General features: G+C 38.9%; 2 protein-coding genes across 2 annotated transcripts; both read right to left on the bottom strand.

The window, feature by feature from the left end:
- LOC115924120 (NACHT, LRR and PYD domains-containing protein 12-like) lies at positions 1-4,055 on the bottom strand. The gene is made up of 2 exons (XM_030985919.1): positions 3,722-4,055; positions 1-1,892 (listed from the first exon to the last, which is right to left on the bottom strand). Exons 1-2 carry the CDS (start codon positions 3,852-3,854, stop codon positions 124-126), a joined length of 1,902 nt encoding a protein of 633 aa, XP_030841779.1. The 5' UTR covers positions 3,855-4,055; the 3' UTR covers positions 1-123.
- Positions 4,056-7,668: 3,613 nt separating this feature from the next.
- LOC115924164 (uncharacterized protein K02A2.6-like) lies at positions 7,669-11,868 on the bottom strand. The gene is made up of 2 exons (XM_030986016.1): positions 11,819-11,868; positions 7,669-11,215 (listed from the first exon to the last, which is right to left on the bottom strand). Exons 1-2 carry the CDS (start codon positions 11,866-11,868, stop codon positions 7,669-7,671), a joined length of 3,597 nt encoding a protein of 1,198 aa, XP_030841876.1.
- Positions 11,869-16,022: the final 4,154 nt, after the last annotated feature.

Here is a 16,022-nt window from a genome sequence, read left to right as displayed (position 1 = left end):
CAGAGAATAGTACATGTGCTACTCGAGATGTACCCTTCCATAATTAGACTGTTGTACTGTAAGAAAACTGCAATAGATATAAAAGTAAGGACTTGTACAAAAATGGATGACTTTTTTTGTTTTTCAAACTGTGATTAAACTTACCAAATGTGGTCTAATGAAAGCACAACCAGCTACAGTGTGTGCTGTCATGTCTCTGGATACATTCAGTGTAATTTCCTTTGATGAAACCCTGTCCTTCACCAAGGCTGCTGCATCTGGGTCCTGACTCTCAAAGGCTACATCAACAATGAAAGATAACTCTAAACCTGTGAAATGTTGATTCCCAAAGGCTGTACCAACATGTAACTCTCTATCTACATCTATGTCTAGTCCCTGAAGCATAGAGTTCAGAACATGGGTTGCAATACTTTTGTTTTGTGACACAGTGAAGTACAGGAGATACCTAAACTCCTCCTTCCTTGGCAGCACTACTTGCTCAATGAGTCTGTGAAATTCATTACGATCTGATTTATACAGGGAAGCAAGATGAACTCCAGCCATGTACTCCTGAAACAGTTTGTGAGGGAAGAAGACTGGCAATTGCACATGAGAAGTCCTCTCGTGTATGTCCATGCTAGTGGTAATTCTGTCCTCCTGAGACAAAATCCCAACCCGACAGGCAGTGTCCTTGGATTCTGGGCATATTTGGAAATCATCTTCACCGAAAATTAAGGTATTTTCTAGCAGACCATTGAGGGCCTGCTTAGCAATTGGTCCAAGGAGCTTATCAATTGTTTTCAAAAAGGAAAGTAAAGAGGGGCTGCCTACTTTCTTCACCATTTTCTGAGCATAATGTTCTTTTAGAAAGGCAATCATCTCTTTGAATATCTGAGAAAAAGATTTCAGTGATTTCATTTCCTTTAGTTTTTGCTTGTCAAGTTCTTTCCACATAAGACACAACATGGCTACATATATAGGATAGTGGGCCATGTTTTCAGATATGACATCATTCTCACTGGTGAACTGGATAAGCTGATTTGCTCTATCATCATTCTTTGGAAAGTATTTGTGAATGTACACTGACAAATTCTCTCTGTTAAAACCCTCAACATAAATGAATGTGTACAGCTTCATTAGATCACTATCTGATCTAATCTCTACTGCTCTCCATGGGCGAGTGGTCACCAAGACTGGGCAAGAGGCAAGTTGATCAGAACAAAGAATATCTCCAAGTCCAATACCACCAGTCTCAGATGAGCTTCCACATGCCTCTGAAGAGGTGACACTTGGCTGTGATGGCTGAAGTTGCATTTGATCAGTAGGCTGTGATTCGCAAGATTTTGTCTTCATGATTTTGCCACTGACTTCGTCTAGCCCATCAAATGCGATGAATACCTTGTCAGGATTCGACCGGATATACTCAGTAATCTGAGAAACCGTTGCTGGATTGTTTTTGGCCAAATAAGACTTTGCAATCTCGCCAATAGTGTGTTGCTTAAATTCACGTAGAGGAACTATCAAGACCCATACAAAGTGACTGAAATGCTTCCCTTCAACCCAGTCCCAGGCAATCTTAGCACAAAATGTTGTTTTTCCAGCCCCTGCCTCTCCCTGAACCATGATCCGCTTGGGGAACTTTCCATTGACTTTGAGATCAAGGATATCATTGTAATCTAGCATTTGCTTGTCTGTCCCATGTTCTTCTAGTAAGACGAGATTAGTAAACATGTCGTCAAACTGCACAGTGGAAGCAGGATTGAGAGGATCAGCTCTGATCTTACAGAGAGTTGACCTATACTTGAACTTGAAATCATTTGCACACAGCTCAACCAGTTTAGGAGAAAGTGGTTTGGTCTGAGATTCAGCTGAAGGAGGTTTGGTCTGTGATTCGAGCAATCTTGATGGCCCTCCTAAGAATAAAAAAAAATCAATATTCATATGATTACACGTAAACATATTTTGATACTTTTATTCAAACATATTTGTGGCTTATACACCCAGTAAATAAGATCGATTGATCGATCTGTATAGAAAAATGAATATTAATGAGTCAGAATGAATCAGGAGAGCTTGGGTATTTGTTTCTAGTTCATCGTGACTGTGCCATGGACCAGTGATGGCCTGGTGGTAGAGTCGCTGCCCGGCAAGCAGTAGATGGCAGGTTCAAGTCCCGCTGGTTCCAAGATTTGTTCTGACTTGTTTTTCTATACAGATCGATCAATCGATCTTATTTACTGGGTGTATAAGCCACAAATATGTTTGAATAATTGAAATTTCTCCCAGGAAGCATTGCATTTATAAAATATTTTGATACATCGGAAAGGATTGTAAAGACCTGAGGCTAATAGTATGACATATAACTATTTGCATGTAGTCAAAGACACAAAGTCCTACATGTTTGTCTGAATTAATATGACTTCATTCAATTTTAAGGGCATTTAGAATCTGACTAATTTGAGTATACATGTAGATGAATATCACTGGAATTATTTTTGCTAGGACATTTCCGCAATCACACATCTTATTTTGAGAACAAAAAACAAACAAATATGATTGCATCTCCAGTATGCCTCTGCGTAAATTCAGTTAAAAGATCAGGGCTTGAATCAATCTTTGAATATTAAAATGAAAATAAAAAGCCTACCGGTATATATACATGTTGATTGATCTTTACAACCTATGACCTTTGACCTGACAATCCAACATCGGATCACTTGTCTCCCTATGGTGACGCATACCACATGTAGTTTTTTTTAAAATAAATTTTCCAGCTAAAATAGCTTTAAAGTAATTTTGCCGACTTTTGACCTTCTTAACCCAAAATATAAACAGTTTGTCTCAGTATGGTGATGCATACCAACACCAAATTTGAAATTCATGGCTCAAACCGTTCTTGAGTCATTTCAATAAAAATTAATTCAATTTGATCCTCATGGCCCTTGGCCTTTGAAACTTATCCCAAAATTTAATCACTCCATCTCACTTTGGTGATGCATGATAACACCAAGTTTGAAGTTCATACCTCAAGTGGTTCTTGAGATATCGCAATAGCAAAAAGTAGGACGGATGGACAGACAACCCCAGAACATATTTTATCCGGCACCACCTTCAGTGGGTGGATGTATAATTAGTTATCATAATGGGATGGTGCAAAAAATTTATAATTTGTTTGTAGAACATGTGCACATAAAGAAAGCTGGCATACATTGATTTCTGCTATCACTAAAAGTACTTGAACTATATTGGTGTCCAGAAAATATCTAGGATTAACAAAGTTAAATTAGGGAATTATAAAAACATGCATGGGGCTTGATAAAATTTGACACATCTGTATATTGTGGCAAATGTATAGAATACAGAGCACTCACTGAGATAATCTCTATGGTAAAAACTTATATGTCTTCTGCGGGGTGTTTCACAAAGATCCTAAGTCCAACTTAACTCTAAGTTAGCCATTTGTAGCCTTAAAATAAAATGTTTTCAAAAGCAAAAATGCAAATATTTTAGACTTTTCATAAATTCCACATCAAGAACATGAAATCTCCTTGATAATAGAAAATATGATTGATTTGAATAGACATTTTATGCCTTTTAAAAGAACTTTTACAAACTATTTTCATTGATGCTAACGGCTTTCCATAATTGTTAAGTCCAACTGATAGATAAGTTCAACTTAGGATCTTTGTGAAACACCCCGCAGGTGTAGCTAGAATTACCGGTAGTACCGGTATCTGTTTACCTGTGCTGTTTGGAATTACAGGTTCATTGAGTAATCTGTGCGATAAGCCACCCAAGTCATTCTCTCGGAGTGCGTCTGCCAAAAGCTGTCGTCTGTTTGAGTGTAGAGGTTGCTGCTTGACATTCCATTTCATGAATACTTGCAAGAATGCATTGGTATAGTTATTCAACTGCTGAATCAGGATTGCATGTAGCTCAGCTAAGGGGATCTCTAGAGATATCCCTACAGCCTGGTAGTAAGATGGAGCGATAGCCTTGGCCAGCTTCAGGAACTCCTTTTCACTGACAATACTGTAAAATGAATAATAAATCAATTGGGAACAATAGGATATTAGTTAGAGAGCATCCTATTGGCTGAGAAGCTATCACGTGACACTTAACAATTTGTATTATGTGCTCGAGAGTACAATATAACAGCCTGGGGATGTCAGAAGGCATTGCCGGTGATATTAACATTTGAAACAAATTGCCTCAAGTTGCAGGGGAGGGCGGTATTGATCTGGCTAGGGCAATCATTCTCAAAAAATGCAGAGTCTGGCAGTAAATACAATAATGATGGTGATAGTAATAATATTAATATAAGGAGAGAAGGATTATTACAACTTTTAATAATAATAATAATAATAATAATAATGTTTACATTATAACTGATACTAGAATGGATGATGATGATAATGATAATTATTATAATTATCATTATCATCATCATTATCTGTATCAAGCAAAGTCTATGTAATCAGCTTACTTTTAATCATCCGGTCATCGCGTCGGGTTGGGTGGTGGAGTTAGCCGACCTTTGTGAAAAAATGCCTGTTTATTCACAAAATTTCGGAGACTAGAATGTCTGTGAAAAAAAACCCTCTCATCTACAAATAGTCTGGCATAATTTACACGACACTTTGTGAAAACCTGAAGGCAAATCTACGAAAGACTGTATCCTGAGTATGCATCTTTTCATGATCTTTTGTTTCACAAAATTTTGTGTAACACAATGACCCAATCAGACGCGACGACCCGATGAATCAAAGTAAGCCAGTATATGCATACCTTTCTGCAGTGTCAGGACCTGGATTGGTTTCAACATCACCAGATCTCATCAAGAGGATCAGGAGCAGATAGAGAAGGCAGAATCCATCCATGGTGTGAGATGTCCTTCTCATTCGTCAGAAGTTTAGTTCTCTGGAAAATGGTGATGACTTGGCAACAACACCTGAAAAAAAGTATTCAGAAATATCTACATTATGTACATAAAATAGATGAAAACAGATCCTTGAGAGTTTCACTTCAATGTATCTAATAACAGGCTTAAGGTTTAAGGCTTTGTTTTATGCTTTTGTTTGACTCTACATAATAGGCAATAAAGTCTGTTTAAAGTTTACAACTTCAACTGGTTAGTGCTTTATTCTAGTAATCTTCATTCTGGTTGTCAAGTCAGTACATAACACAAGAGGGCGCACTGCCACTCTAAACCATATATAACATCCTTCCTTCTTTAAGAAGTTAATACCTGTATATTAGTTTGTCGGCCTGAAATGCATGTATGAATACCCATGTCAGTACACATAAATCTAATTATAAATCCTCTGGAAATATCTGTGTTTATAGAAATAGTATCATAATAAATCAACTTCAGCATGGATGCATAATTACACTTGAGTGGTTTTGTTGTTCTTTTGAGACAATACATATGAGCTTAAATTCTGTTTTCTCTCGATTAGTCCTTTGGAACACTGGCTTAGATTATGTATCATCTTCATCAAATTTCAAATAGATCCAAAATCAAATACTTTTGTTTTGATTTGTCTAAACAACATCAACCACTCAATATAAACAACATACTAACTTTCTTTCTTGTTAATTAACAGGTGACTTTCCTGTATAAACAATTAACTTTCTCTTAATGAAACAAATATATAGTTGTCTGTCTACATCTATATAAAGTAGTTACACATAATAATAACAATATTTATAAAGCGCAACATATCCATCTCTAGAGATGCTCAAGGCGCATACAAATAATTTAAATTAATATTTAACATACTTAAGATTAAAGAAATATTAAATGTTAACTTGCATTAGATCATACAACTTCATGGTGCCAAGGTACATACAATGTGGCACAGTGCGATTGTTTGTTTTGCATGCATTGTATAAAAAGAACATTGAAATTTAACAATATGCATTGAGCATCAGGTGAGTTTTAAGCCCAGTTTTGAAAGTAGAGAGAGTGTTGGCCGTCTGAATAGAGAAAGGTAACTTATTCCACAAAGAAGGAGCTGCTGATGCAAATGCTCTATCCCCCCAATTTCTTTTGGTACGTATTTCTTTAAGTCTAATATTATGTGATGAACGTAAACCAGAACGACCTGCAGAGTGGGGTGATAGAAGGGATGAAATATATTCTGGAGCTAGATCATTTAGTGCACGATAGGTTAAGAGTAGAATTTTATATATCACACGCTGTTGAACAGGGAGCCAGTGCAGAGATTTCAAGATAGGAGTGATATGTGATGATATTCTGGTGTTAGTTACAAGGCGAGCAGCAGCATTCTGAACTTTTTGCAATCGGCTAATTTGGTTGGCAGGTAGTCGAAAGAGTAATGAATTGCAATTATCAAGGTGCGAAGTAACAAAAGCATGTACTAACTGTTGGGTGGATTGAGGTGAGAGATATTGCCTAATTGCACGGATATTACGTAGATTACAATTGGCCAGTTTAACACAATTTGAAATATGGGTTTCGAGTGACATGGCAGAATCAAATATTACACCAAGATTCCTAGCTTGATGTACAGGAGATACAGGGGCAGAACCAACTTGAACATGAGAAACCTTAATTTTACTGAGCTGTCTACTGTTGCCAAGCAAAATGAATTCTGTTTTTGCATCATTTAGTTTTAAGCGACTCTCAATCATCCAGTTCCTTACATCAGCTATACAGTTTTCAATTTTCTTCACATTTTCATCTATTTCTATCTGGACAGGTTTGCAAATAAAATAAAGCTGTAAGTCATCTGCATACATATGATAATTGATACTGTGTTTTTGAACAATATGCTGTATGGGCAGAGTATAAACATTGAACAATTGCGGACCGAGAACAGATCCTTGGGGAACTGAAAAATCTAAACTAACTGAAGCAGAGGTAGCATTACGGATACAAACTTCTTGTGATCTACTAGAAAGATATGACATAAACCACTTTAATACTATACCATTGAGACCTATTTCCTTTAATCTCTTTAGCAAAATGCAATGATCAACGGTATCAAAAGCACTGCTGAGATCAAGCAGTACTAAACCAGAGACATTTCCATTATCCATACCAATTAATACATCATTGTTTACCCGTAACAATGCACTTTCCACGCTATGCATCTCCCTGTATGCTGACTGGAAAGGATTTTGCAAACTCGTATTCTTTAAGTGAGACTGTAGTCTACCGGAAACAACTCTTTCTATTAGCTTGCCTAAGTATTTTAGATTAGCAATTGGTCTGTAGTTTTTCAAATCTTGTCTGTTAAGAGAGGGTTTTTTCAGAAGGGGTTTTATGAGGGCATGTTGTAAACAATGGGGAAAGAATCCACACTTTAGAGATTTATTAACTATCTGAGTGATATAAGGAACAAAGTCATTGACAAATTCTTTAATTAGACAAGTTGGTATCGGATCTAAATCACAAGAAGACACAGGGGAATTCATGATGATTTTTCTAATTTCAGTACATGTGGCGAGAGTGAATTCTGACATGCCAGTAGAAGGGACAGGAACAATTTCTAAAAGGGTGTCAGTATTTCTGTAAGAACTTAAATCAGTTAACTCTTCTCGAATACTTTTTATCTTATCTACAAAATAATCACAAAAACGATTAGCAAGATTATGATCATTATCAGTGTTGGGATATAATGGATCCTTCTTCCTGTCTAATAACTTATTAATAATGTTTATTTAATGATAAACAACAAAATCTTTCATGTGAGCTGGTGGATGGCGAGCTCTGGTACTACGGCGAGCTGGTCTTGGTGGTTCTTGAGTCTCTTCAGCGAGCTGGGGTTCGCGAATATCATTATTTGCTTCGCGACGAGGAGACTTCGCTACGTGATCTGGTGAATTTGTGTCGCTACGCTTCGCTTCGGATGTTGATGGCTCTGGTTGTTCGCGAGTTACGCTAGTAGGCGTGGAGAATATATCTGACTGGTCACTGAATGTGCTACTACATGTGCGCAAGTGCTTCCTGTTTCGTCGAACTATATTGCCATTCTCTGACCTGACTAGATATGATCTGGAATCAACTTGTTTCTCTACTCTCGCTTTGTGCCATCGCTTACTCTGTGCGTTAGACTGCGGCTGAACACGAACAATATCTCCGCGTTTCAATGGTGGTAGCTCTTTCGTGCTCTTATCGTAGTACTGCTTTTGCTTCTTCTGCTTTTCCGCTTTCTTTGCGACAACTCTATTTTGTGTGCGTGGAATCAGAAGCTTGGACGCGGTTGGTACAAGAGTGCGAGTGCGACGACCATACAGGCGTTGAGCTGGCGAGCTATCAAGTCCTGCTGTGGGTGTGTTACGCCAATTTAGAAGAGCTAGCTGAAAATCTTCTTGAGCTTCAGTTGTCTTACGTAAGAGACCCTTCGCAATCTTGACGGCACTCTCCGCTTTCCCATTGCTCTTGGGATAATATGGGGAACTCGTGATGTGCTCAATCTCATACTCCTGCATGAAGGTCGCGAAATCTTGAGAGTTAAATGGGGGACCATTGTCCGACATAATGGTTTCTGGGATACCGTGACATGCGAAAATGCTCTTTAGTCGCCTGACGACTGCTCTGGTATCTTTCTTGTGTGGCAGAGGAAGAACTTCGAAGTAGTCTGAGAAATAGTCCACAACACAAACATAGTTCTTGTTTTTCAACTCGAATAAGTCTATACCGAGTTTCTGCCACGGACGTTTCGGCAAGTCATGATTGATCAGAGGTTCACTTCTTTGCTTCGGAGCAAAGGTTGCACAGACTTCACAGTGTGAGAGATAGTCTGTAAGATCGCTTGTCATCCCTGGCCAAAATACACATTCTCTGGCCCTTGCGAGTGTGGCCTGTATTCCTGTGTGTGCGCTATGAAGTCGCTGTTTCACACGAGGTCTCACTTTGACAGGAATTACACAACGCTGTCCGCGGAAGATTATACCCTCATCATACGTTAGTTCATCACGGATGTCAAAGTATGGAGAAGTCCCAGGTGGCAGACGAGACTTGTCTTCGGGCCACCCCTCAAGGATCAGTCCCTTTACCGCTTGTAGGCTTTCATCCTGTTGCGTTTCAATCCTGATGAGCGCTAACGTCTTCTGCGACACCGCTATGTCCTCAAGCATGTGAATGCTTTCAACTTCTTTCTCTGTCGGCGATTGCTCGGAGTTCGGTAAGTATGCTCGCGACAGGGTGTCTGCTAGGTACATCTCTCTACCCGGCTTGTAGAAGATCTCTACATTGTACTGTTGCATTCGCAATAGTAATCTTTGCAGTCTCTTTGGTGTAGAAGCCAACGGTTTACGCGTTATTGTCACTAGCGGTTTGTGGTCTGTCCAAAGGATCACCTTTCTACCGTACACGTACTGATGGTTTCTTTCAAGTCCGAAAACTTGCGCAAGAAGTTCCTTCTCGATCTGAGAATATCTAGTTTCGGCCTCAGTCAACGCTCTACTTGAGTATGTCACCGGTTGGTCATTCTGAGTCAACACGAAACCCAGGCCCTTTTGTGAGGCATCACCTTGACCCTCTACCGGCAACTGCTGATCAAAGTATCGGAGAACCGGTGCTTCTGTAACAAGTCCTTTGATCGCGATGAACGCTCTAGACTGTTCTTCTCCCCAGTTCCAGGGAGTGTCCTTGTGGGTCAACCTACGTAACGGTTCGCTGAGCCCCGACAATGATGGCAAGAACTTTGCTAAGTATTGAACCATTCCCACAAATCGCTGGATTCCAGGTATATCTACTGGCTGTGGCATGTCAACGAGAGCTGCGACTTTGCTAGGATCGGGCCGAACACCTTCCTTGGTCAGTCGGTGACCAATGAACTGCACCTCCTTACATTTGTACTCAAGCTTGCTAGAATTCAGCTTGATGTCTCGCTCGCGACATCGGCGAAGGAAACTAGTCATGTTACGATCATGGTCTATGCAGGCCTCTGCATGTGTCTCACCCTGTCCAGTTATGAGAATGTCATCTGCTATGACGAATACTCCTGGTAGGCCTTCAAGGCACTGATCTAGGCGCTTCTGGAAGAGCTCAGGCGAAGGTGATAGACCAAAGGGTAAGCGAAGAAACCTATATCTACCCCAAGGTGTCTGAAATGTTGTAAGCTTGGATGATTCTGCGTCCAACTTACACTGTAGAAAACCTTCCTTCAAGTCGGCCTTGCTGAAAACTTTCACATTCGCTAACTGTGGTAGGACATCATCAATCGTTGACAATGGGTAATGCTCACGCTTCAACGACCTATTAAGATGTTGCGGATCGATGCATACTCTCAATTTACCACTTGGTTTCCTAGCTACTACAAGACTAGATACCCAATCACTAGGATCTTCTACCTTCTCAATCACCTGCAGCTTTTCAAGCCTACACAACTCTTCTTTCAAATCTTCTTTAATTGAAAGAGGGACCCTTCTAGGGGGCATCACTACTGGCTTTGCCTCAGCCTCTAAGGTCAAATGAACTACTCCTGGCATGTTACCCAACCCTGTAAATACATCCTTGTATGGGATCAGAATATCATCATTAGCTACTGCATGAACAACTTCAATGTTTTCATACTGTACTTTGATCAACTTCATCTGCTGGCCTGTACTAGCTCCCAACAGTGGTCTTGTGACTTCGCCCTTCACAACAACAAATGGAACTAAGTACCTCTTGTTATTCTTTACATTCCTAAGATGCAACTTGCATTTCCCTGCAACTGGGTCTGTTCCTTGACCATACACAATCAGAACCTGATTTGTACTAGTTAACTCTGTCCCAGATGGAACATCTTCTAGATGGATAACATTACATGTCGCTCCACAATCAACCTGCATACCAATCTCGTCTTCGTCATTGATTCTAAACTTTGCAATGATCTTTTTCTGATAATTTGGACTCTTACTGTCAGCAGATACCTGAAATGCTTCATCTGTGCCTATCAGAGAAACATATACACACTCTTGTTCAGAATCTTCATCCTCTTCAATTGTCTCTACTCTGTGAGCCTTGTTCTTATTCTGTCTACATTTCACAGCGAAATGATTTTCTCTTTTGCACAGCTTACACTTTTGGCCATAAGCTGGGCATTTTGATTTGTCTTTTTCATGCTGCTTACCACAGAAACCACAATTAATCAATTTAGGAGCTAGCTTCTTGCCCTTACCCCCACTATGCTTCCAAACCTTTGGTTTATGGGACACTGCATAGGCAGATACTGGTTCCTGCATGGCTTTACTCTGAGCTTTGGACGACTCCATAGCTCTGCAGATATCCAAACAACTAGACAGAGTAAGATTTGGCTCTTGCAAAAGACGTTTTCTTGTATTATCGTCTCTAATCCCTAGAACGATTCGATCTCTGATGAGGTCATCAGTTAGAGTACCAAACTCACAAGTACTTGCAAGAGACCTTAACCTCACATAATAATTCTCAACTGACTCATCAGTATTCTGAACACACTTATTGAACTGATATCTTTCAAAAGTAATGTTTGTTTGCCCGACACAATATTCAGACCAGAGTTTTCTTATGCATTTATAACTCTTTCTTTCCTCCTCATTTCTGAAAGGGAGGCCTTGTTGAATCTCCAATGCATCAGTTCCTAGTGCCGTTATGAAATGTGCCACACGAATTTTATTACTTTCGTGTTCTAACCCAGTTATGACCTCATAACTGTCCCACATCTGGGTGAAAATACCCCAGTTTTTCTTCATATCCCCTTTTACCGAAAGAGGTCTTGGGAGTGGCACATTTGTTCTACTTGTACTGCCCGGCCTATTTCTGGTCCTAACACTATCATTATCAGTATTGTTATCACTCAAGACCTGACCCTGGTTAGTCCCAGTTTCATTTACTCCTTCTGACTCTTCACTTCCCCTCTGGGGAGGATCTTGTACTGCCTCAGTGTTAGACATGGTTATCTCTACCGCCTATACAATTACACTTACAGTAACAAATCAGCAAATTCTAATACGGAGTAAACTATACTGCTAAACCCACTGAATGAACCAGACTGATTGGACTTATCGAGTATTAATTCTGATATTAATGCACTCTTTCCACAAATCCACACCATTTCATTCCAAACAATGCACACGTAAAACAACCAAAATAACTAAACATCGTAATTATTATTGATAGTTCACATTACATCGACTGACGAGTCAAGTCTATTGCGACAATGTTCATAAGTCATAGTCACCGCTGCTCAACGACGTCGCGTTTATGGATGCTATGCTACGAACCATTCGCTAATCTGTCCACTGTACGACGACTTCGCGTGTACTCGGTTGCTGCAAACTTGCTCGGAACGTGAACAGTTCGACTCTGTAAATTATTCTTCCTGGCTGTACGCCGATTTCAGGAATGAGTCCATGGTCACTACACTTCTGACACCATGTTTTATGCTTTTGTTTGACTCTACATAATAGGCAATAAAGTCTGTTTAAAGTTTACAACTTCAACTGGTTAGTGCTTTATTCTAGTAATCTTCATTCTGGTTGTCAAGTCAGTACATAACACAAGAGGGCGCACTGCCACTCTAAACCATATATAACAGGCTTAATAGCGTAAGGTTTTGGACAGAATACTATGTCAACCCGTCCTGTTCACTATAGTTTATAACTCTTTTCGTTTTTAGTCAACGCCCGTTCTCTATACGATGATTTTCAATTTCTCCTTCTTTCACTTTTCATGTTATTCTTTGTTTTTATTATTCTATCATTTTAAAAATCTTTCGTCCTGTTATTCTTTGTTTTCCTTCTATCATTTTCTCTTTCTGTTTTTCTTATGTTATTCTCCGTTTTTCAATCTGTCATCTTCTCTTCTATCTTTCCATTATCTATTCTTCATCATTTTTTCTTTCTGTATTTCCTTATGTTATTCTTTGTATCTTCCTTTTTTTTTACCTTCTTTTATGTTATTCTTTGTTTTCATCATTCTTTGCTTTTCCTTCTCTTATGTTAGTCTTTGTTTTTATCTATTCTTCATCATTTTTTCTTTCTGTCTTTCCTTGTGTTTCCTTTTTTTTTACCTTCTTTTATGTTATTCTTTGTTTTCATTATTCTTTGCTTTTTCCTTCTCTTATGTTATTCTTTGTTTTTATCATTCTACCACTTTCTCTTTCTGTCTTTCCTTATGTTATTCTTTGTTTCTTTCTTCTATCCCATTCTCTTTCTGTCTTTCGGCCTTATGTTATTCTTTGTTTATTATTCTATCACCTTCACTTATGTTATTCTTTGTTTTTATCGTTCTATCATTTTCTTCCTACCATTCCTTATGTTATTCTTTGTTTGTCTATCTTTCATCTTCTCTTTTGTATTTTCATTATCTATTCTTTATCATTTTCTCTTTCTGTCTTTCCTAATGTTATTGTTTGTTTCTTCCTTCTATTCTTATGTTATTCTTTGTTTTTATTATTCTTTGTTTCTTCCTTCTATCACCTTTTCTTATATAATTCTTTGTTTTTATCATTCTATCACTGAGTTTCTCCTTGTTATTCTTTGTTTCTTCCTTTGGTGGTTGGAAAAAAGCGGTTGTTTGTTGTTAGACGCCACAAAGAAGTTGCAATTTGAGAGTGATGGCATGTTGTTGGAGGGGTGAGTAGGGAATTGATGGTAAAAGATAGGCACAGAGTGCGCTAGGTGATGTAAGCAATTCGAGCGTTGTAAATATCTAAATCACCTTTCATACAAAGCCAAAGGGGGGGGGGGGGAATAACTGATCTTTACATCTACAGAGCTATCAAGTGTCATGCATTATGCGAGACAGTCACGCATCGAGGGTCTGAAAACGCTGTCAGGCATGGCAACCATTTTAGTCACGCATCAGGGCCCGACTGGGAAAAAAGGGGGAAAAAAAAGGTAGTAATTGCTAGAGTACGTACTGGCAGACCGTCTTGAGGCCTCATCAGCTTGCTCCTAGCAGAGTTCGTGTACGTATATCGCATGCACGTAGCATGAATGCAGGCCGGCTATCACGTCACGTCATGCGCGCGTACGATTTCGAAACGTACCCTATACCCTTGCCCTCGCGCGCCGAGTCATGAAAATGTCATGTAGATCTATAGCTGATCTTTGAACTTGGCATCTTTGCATCAAGTGCAAGAATTTTTTGAAAAACATTACACTATTTACAGACTTAGAAAAAGGAAGACAAAGAAATTAAGAAATAAATTAACATCAAAGCAATTAATGTGAACATTTGACACACCGACACTGTCAGTGTCACACCTTGCGAGATCAAAATTATTGGAAAAGAAAGATGGACCTTGGAAGACAGATAGACCTGGCCTGAAATCTCGACTGTAGATCTCTGCATTTTTCCAGTACATCCGGTAATCAGGTTATAAGTTAAAGGGGGTAGAAAACGAAATCATGATGCATCAATATTACACATTGCCATTACATTACCACTAATTACTGCGTTGTTGGTGTGCGGACAGTCCGACACGTACATGTACATGTACGTATCCAACCACCAGGGAGATCTCCCCTAGGCAAGAATCATTAGTGAATCATGAATGCCTGATCATGATAGTGATACAACTAGGCCTAACATTTTATATTTGAAATAGACTAACCTTATTCTAGTCTCATCAGGTTTGCAAAGACATCATGTCGTCGTCTTCAATCTTAATCTACTGCTACTGAAGAAACATCGGATCTTTAAAAAAAAAACATGCTGAATCGAACCCGGAAGCGAGATGGTGCGGAGCGGCAGTGCAGTACCAGGTAAGTGCACATTTCTGGCAGAAAAATGGCGAATGGGTGAGTCGCGCGGGATAGGGACAAATATAGAAACTGAGCGAATGAAGGGGGGAATCCCCGGCTGCGCGTTTTCTTCTATCTGAACTACGTTCGCGCGGGGTACAGTGTTGGTGTTGACAGTAGACCTTTTGAGGGATTGGTCGACCACGGCTTCGCTACAAGGACACGATCAAGCGGAGGCAAATTGAAATCAAGACTTAGACAACTGCTGCAGGCCAGCGAGATGTGGAGAACATAGAGTAAAGTAAAGCACTGTATTAAGTGAAAATGAAGGCGGTCACAGACAGCTACTACAGACCTTTTGTAAGAATTTTTTTTTTTTTTTTTTTTTTTTTAATAATAAGCCAGTTCACGGTTGCAGTCTGAGCATGAGCAGATAAAGGTCATTGCAGAACAAATTTTGAAATACACGGAGACGAAATACTGGATACGTGTTCATGAAAGTTATGTAACATTATTCATTCATGCACATTCAGTGCCATCCATGATACACAGGTGGAAGTATTCTTTGAAAAGGGGAAACAAAGGTTATTTATATAGCACCTCCATCGTTGTAGGAGTGATTATTTCAAAATGTAAAAAGTGGGACCTCTTCATGTTTTTAAGATCTGTGGTTATTCGGGGTCATTGCAGTAATGTGCTAACCGTGAACTGGTCTATTTAAAATAAAAATCAACGACATCGCATATTTACAATAATCAATAAAGTAAATGGATGTATACAGAACACGGTAGTCGGGTACAACACAGGACAACACAACACAAAACAGCACAACACAAATGCCTCATTCTAGTCAGTTACATTTTGTACAGTAAGCTCACCTTGACATGCATCAACGTTTAATATCATGTAAGAAAACCGAGACTGGTCTCGTCAAGGAGATCCTCCACTGAAATACAGTAATATTAACAATAGAATAACATAATTGACAATAAGAAAGTATACAGTTTATTAAATACCAAGGGACCAAAATTATACAAGAAAAAAGTGTCCATTTCCTAAAGTGGGAGCTCAGTTTACCTTTCTCAAGTTCTCTGCTTTTTTAAATTCAATTTTCTGTTTCATATTTACAAAAGAAAGAAAGACCTGGAAATTCAATTTACCTCTTGAAATTTAGATCAAATAATATAAAATTTGAGGCGCAGGAATAAAAAAAATAATACAAAGACTGCCACCACTACCAAATATATGAGCGTACTCAAAGTACAGCGTTGTCTCCTTCGTCATAAATTATTATCAATATAATCTGGAACCTTTTTCCATATTGGAGCAACTACGTACTGTGCATTTACTGTAAGAAA

The sequence above is a fragment of the Strongylocentrotus purpuratus genome, unplaced genomic scaffold, assembly GCF_000002235.5.
Source record: "Strongylocentrotus purpuratus isolate Spur 01 unplaced genomic scaffold, Spur_5.0 spur5_scaffold_15, whole genome shotgun sequence".
NCBI classification, from domain to species: domain Eukaryota; kingdom Metazoa; phylum Echinodermata; class Echinoidea; order Camarodonta; family Strongylocentrotidae; genus Strongylocentrotus; species Strongylocentrotus purpuratus.
Note: the sequence above shows the minus strand (reverse complement) of the source record. Positions and strands in the feature narration are given on the sequence as shown.